The sequence below is a fragment of the Homarus americanus genome, unplaced genomic scaffold (genome assembly GCF_018991925.1).
Source record: "Homarus americanus isolate GMGI-L3 unplaced genomic scaffold, GMGI_Hamer_2.0 scaffold24523, whole genome shotgun sequence".
In the NCBI taxonomy this organism is placed as follows: domain Eukaryota; kingdom Metazoa; phylum Arthropoda; class Malacostraca; order Decapoda; family Nephropidae; genus Homarus; species Homarus americanus.
This window is the reverse complement of record NW_024744357.1, coordinates 1559571-1564993: the sequence shown is the minus strand read 5'-3', so window position 1 is coordinate 1564993 and position 5423 is coordinate 1559571. Positions and strand designations below refer to the sequence as shown.

General features: G+C 40.8%; 1 protein-coding gene across 1 annotated transcript; it reads right to left on the bottom strand.

Annotated features, from left to right (window-relative positions):
- Positions 1-385: 385 nt before the first annotated feature.
- LOC121877879 (pro-resilin-like) lies at positions 386-1182 on the bottom strand. Its single transcript, XM_042383811.1, has 3 exons — positions 1124-1182; positions 849-935; positions 386-699 (listed from the first exon to the last, which is right to left on the bottom strand). Exons 1-3 carry the CDS (start codon positions 1175-1177, stop codon positions 448-450), a joined length of 393 nt encoding a protein of 130 aa, XP_042239745.1. The 5' UTR covers positions 1178-1182; the 3' UTR covers positions 386-447.
- Between the last annotated feature and the right edge of the window lie 4241 nt (positions 1183-5423).

The following is a 5423-nucleotide window of genomic DNA, read 5'->3' as shown; positions in this document are numbered from 1 at the left end:
TTGATATTGCAGTAATATCTATTTTTGTACTAAAATAGTTTACCCACATTTTGACAGCCACCACATATACTGTAGTTATTCTTCGGTTATGGAAGTGGTGGTCATGTAGGACAATTGGTCAGGATGGACGTGAAAAATAGGGTAACGTGAACACAAAACTGACGTCACCTCCATCATTTTCGGCTCGGAAAGTGTTGTATTACCATTCAACTTTCAACCTATCTTTTAGCATTGCAGTGATCTCCAGTATACTAAGATATGGCCCTACATGTTGCAGATATATAGTTTGTCTCACCAAACAAAGTTTTAATATTGTTCATGAAACATTAAAAAAATATATAATTTCTTCCTCTTGTCTAAGGATTTGGAGAAAAAAATCAATATATATGTTTTTTTTCCATATATTAGTTGGTTATGTTACAATAAATAGTATCACTTAAAGAATCTTTAGGCGTAGCGAGGAGCTGGGGTGTAGGAGGACTGGTATGTAGGGAACTGGGCCTCACCCTCGTAGGTCACCTCGGCCACATAGCCTGAGTTGCCGTCGACAGTGTAGGTGACCCTCTGCAGGCGGCCGTCGGGAAGCAGCACGTAGTAGGAGCCCTGGGTGTTGTCGCCGTCACGGGACTCTTCGTGACCAAAGTCATTGCCGGAGGGGTCATCTTTCACTTGCCAGTTGAAGTTGTACTGAGCAGGAATCTGCAACAACAATAATGAAAGGTGTATATTTACTGTCTCACTTGAGCCACCACGGCCAGGTTGATCTGTTTTACATGAAGCTTAATATTGTGTTGGTGTCCGCCACAAGTGTTTAGAGGGTTGTGACACAGACAGGTGGCGCTACTCACGTCTGGACCTGTGGAGCTATAGTACTCATTTGGGCGATTTTGGGGGCGCGCCACTGTCATCGTTGCAGCACACAACACAAGCACAAACTGCGAAGGTTTATAAGATTATTGTTTTTTTTTATTGATATTTCATGCAGGGGAAGTTCTGACATTTTAGGGTTGAACTCGTATGATATATTTTCAATAGTTTAAGGCTTAAGTATTAACTTTATATTCCACAGATAAACAAGGATTATATATTAATTAATGACGGTGATTCATGACTGTCATGATACCTTAAGAGACATGTTTGTTGTTTTGTGAGGAAGAAGACCCAGAATGATGATCATCGAGGTGTAACACCATCTTATATACTCCGGGCCTCAGTCAACACATGTGACGTAATAACCTTGACAGAGAAGAGTTACGTTTGATAGTGCCGAGACATTTCATGTAATGTAAATAATTGTTCTAAATTAGCGAGTGCAAAATTGTGCTTGTGATTTTGAATTCCACAGTTATTCAGCAATTTTTATATTATGAAAAACTTGATGTGGACAGGAAAGCACAAGGCCGAAGTAGTTGAGGAGTCGATGAGAGAGAAAACAGCAGAGGGAAGGTGTTTATCGAGCAGAACAGTGAGACATTTAAGTGTAAACCATACACCTATCACGACTAAACATTATACATGATGAAATTATTCCAGTGATGTAACTCGTTCAACTAATTGTGAGTTTATTGATCTTGGAATACTGTATTTAATGTTTTCCAGGACGAGTATTTTTAAGGACACCTTTGCCTCGCTTACAGATGCTCACACCTCCTCATTAACCTTCAGGGTCAGTTTTTATGGTAACTTCTTCCCTTTATATACGAAAGTTCGTACATTCTACTAGAGGTGCGGCGGCCGAGTGAAGGCATTACTCGCTTCCCGTCCTAAGGGTTGCTTGTTGGCCCAAATGGTGCTCTCACAATACTTCCATCTGTAAAGGGATTTTATAATTAGGAAAATGAAGATAGTTGAGCTCATTGTCGGCCAAAATACCTCCTGTTCACCTCGCATACTGTACAGTGAACGATACCCACCGTTGGGCTTGTGAGACTATGCCATGTGTAAGATAATCTGAATTATTCTGACATCAAGTAAAACGTGTCATGGTATTGTGATCCTTCGGCCACCAAGTCTTAGGTAACGTACGAGGAATTAGTTTAATGAATAATACCCACTACGCTACTAGAGAATGGAAAAAAAAATATGTTTATTAGATTTTCTTCTGAACGAATCAATTATATTCGAAGATAAAGAGTTGAAAACATTCAAGATTGAAGAGCTAAGTTGACACATAACAGGCTAATACCCGTACGTCTAGGATGAAAGAGCTTAGTAGAGGACGATGAGGCAGAAACACCTGTGACTGAAACGTCCTGACATGGTAATTACATATGAGACTCTACATAATAACGGTTTACATCTGAAAGTGTTCTGAAGGTCAGAGATTAACTGGAAAGGTCAGAGGTCATGGGCTGATAGTTCTCGTATTAAAGATACCTTAAGACTGGATGGTTGCATCCCTTATTACCCTTACTCATAATGTTCACTTTTACACCTCTCTGTGCAGAGTGCAGGCATGTGCGCGCCCAACCTGGGGTACATACTCGACCCGGGGTACACGTACTTTTGTCGAACTTTTGACCAATTTCTGAAACCTCCGCGGCTGCGTATGTTTAATGCGCATGTTAGCCACACCGAGGTGAGGCTGGGTGAATGGGCTCCCAGAGAAACACCAGTAACTCCGGTGTCCCGCTCACTTTTACACATGTGTAGTGCAGGCGGTTACCCGCCCCACTTGGGGTACATTACCGACCCGGGTTACACATACATATGTTCACTACATAATGTACTGATGTCTCCTGAATACATTGCTGTGTGTCTTCCTGTTAGTTACATAAGAACATAAGAATGGAGGAAACTGCAGCGGCCCTATTGGCCCATACTGGGCAGTCCCGTTTACACCCAACCCCTATTGCTCATATAAGCATCCAACCTATGTTTGAAGCTATTCAGCGTATTCGAGACTTTTGACCAATTTCTGAAACCTCCGCGGCTCGCGTGTGTTTATCATGTTAGCCACACCGAGGTGAGGCTGGGTGAATGGCTCCCAAGAAGCACCAATGAGTGCTTAATGGGATACTGAAATCTCCTGGTGGAACAGAGAGCAGAGTAACTGTTCGTTTCACAGAGGACGGTTATGAGTCTCTGTTCATGAATTATAGGTGTATATGGATAATAACCAAATCCTGGGATAGGGTCAACGGCCCATCGTGGTTACAACATAAGAACTATAAGAATGGAGGAAACTGCAGCGGGCCTATTAAGCCCATACTGGGCAGTCCCGTTTAACCCCTATTGCTCATATAAGTAACTATGTTTGAAGCTATTCAGCGTATTCGAGTTAATGATGATATTTGGTAACTTGTTCCATTCATCCACTACTCTGTTTCAAACCAGTGTTTACCTATATCCCGCCTAAACCTAAATTTGTCTAATTTAAAACCATTGTTACGAGTTTGCTCCTGGTTGGATGGTTTGAGTACCTTTGTAATGTGTCCCCTTTGGTTAGCCCTGATTTCCCATTTATACACCTCTATCAAGTCGCCCCTCGTTCTCGCCTCTCTCGGGAGTGCAAATTAAGGTGCTTTAACCTGTCTCTATACTCAAGGTTCCTAGTGCTGGATTAGTCTTGCATTCTCCTCTGACTCTTTCCAACAGATCTATTATCCATTCTGTATCACAGACCAGAACTGCACTCAAAATCCAGGTGTGGTCTCACAGAGCAAGATACAGTTTTAGGATGACCTCGCTAGTCTTGTAACTAACACTCCTTTGTGTGAACCCAAATCACTTTATTTTCCCTGTTGACAAAAAAACATTGTTTACTTGGCTTAAGGTTCCTACTTACCATTACTCCAAATCTCTATAGTCAAAGCCATGGCATCGTTGTCATCTGGTATCTGGTTTCCCTGTACATCTCCATACTAAGTAATTTACATTTGTCACGCTGAATTTCATACGCCATTTTCAGACCACTGAAAAATTTGTTTAGATCTTCATTTAGTTTTGCTGAGTCTCGTCAGATTTAATACACGTCCTATTTTAGTGTCATCAGCAAATTTACTTGTATTCTCTATGCCGACTATCTATGTCGTTTATGTATATAATAAATAATAATGGTTCAAGTACTGAGCCTTGAGGCTCCACTTATGACGTTGCTCAATGGGACTAATACAGTTAATGCTCACCGCTGTTTCCCGTCCTGTAACCACCCCACTCTAAAATCCATTTAAGGATATTAACTTTGATACCATGAAGCTTCCACCTTTCTAATTATTCTTCGTGGGGACTCTGTCGAAGACTTTGCTAAAATCGAGATATACCACATCATAATTGTGCCCTCGTCACCGATTCAAAAACTGCAGTGAAAGAATGTTAATAGATTAGTTGAACAGAACGTCCACTTGTGAAGTACGCTGGAATCATTAGAGCAATCTGTGCTTCTCCAGGATTCGAATAGGTTTGAAATGATTGCTTCAATGCGGGCCCTACTATTGATGTTAGACTTATTGGTAGTTGAGGATAGTGATTTATCCCTTCTTGAAAATCGGTATTACATTAGCTATCCTCAGGATTCTGGTACTACACCTGTTTTAAGGACATGTTAAACAACTCTGCTAAGGACATAAAGCTCTTCCTTACATTCCTTTAATACTCTGGCAAATATCTCATCGGGACCAGGTGACTTATTCGGCTTTAGTTTGTCTATTGCTTACTAACATCGTTACTAGTCACTACTGTCTAAACAATTTGTTTCTTTCACTTCTCTAGAATAGAGTCGTTGCCTCGGTATCATCATTTTAAATTTTCGGTGGTGAAAACTGTTGAAAAATATTTATTCAAATTATTGTATTTCTCTGTCGTTATCAATGAAGCTCGCCCGGTGTCTGACGTATTGGTCTAATCTTTTCTCGTGTTTTAGTTTGATACACTTTGGTAGAATCGGGTTTGTCTTCGCCTCCTTGCTATCCTTACCTCACTATTCCTCTTTGGTTTCCTTATCTCAGTTTTAACCCTACTTCGCCAATACCCTATATAATAGTCCGGTAATTTCGCCGATTTATCCTTCTACCTATAGCCTTTCTTTGGAATGATGTTCTTTAAATAATTATTTATCCATTTAGGGTCATTGTTGTCTGATCTGAGTTTTTAGTATGGTATGTTCTGCATTTGTGCATTAAGTAACTCACTATTTAAATTATTAATTGGAACTCGGCAATCTCAAATCTAGTTATCAGGTAATTGTCATCTGTCAGGTTCACAGCCAAGCCGACACCTCCCCTCTCAACTGCACCTCTTTAAACTGTCAAAGTTCGCCCTTCTGAAATCTGGTCCTTTAGTGGAATTTTCCCACGTCTGCCTGAAAATCTAACTGGAATCTAATTTCTTTGTGATTTCTGTTAGATTTTCAGGGCGGCGTCGTTTCAGACTGGACGGACGGCTGGCTAATGTGACTGTTCGACTGACAACTGGCAAGATTGCCG

Bases quoted from the DNA above. Each gene is read 5' to 3' on its own strand.
- LOC121877879 (XM_042383811.1), bottom strand. From the start codon at position 1,177: ATGATCATCATTCTGGGTCTTCTTCCTCACAAAACAACAAACATGTCT. The intron at 936-1,123 runs GTATCATGACAG...AAACCTTCGCAG, and splicing joins CAACAAACATGTCTCTTAAG to TTTGTGCTTGTGTTGTGTGC. The intron at 700-848 runs GTGAGTAGCGCC...TTGTTGTTGCAG, and splicing joins ATAGCTCCACAGGTCCAGAC to ATTCCTGCTCAGTACAACTT.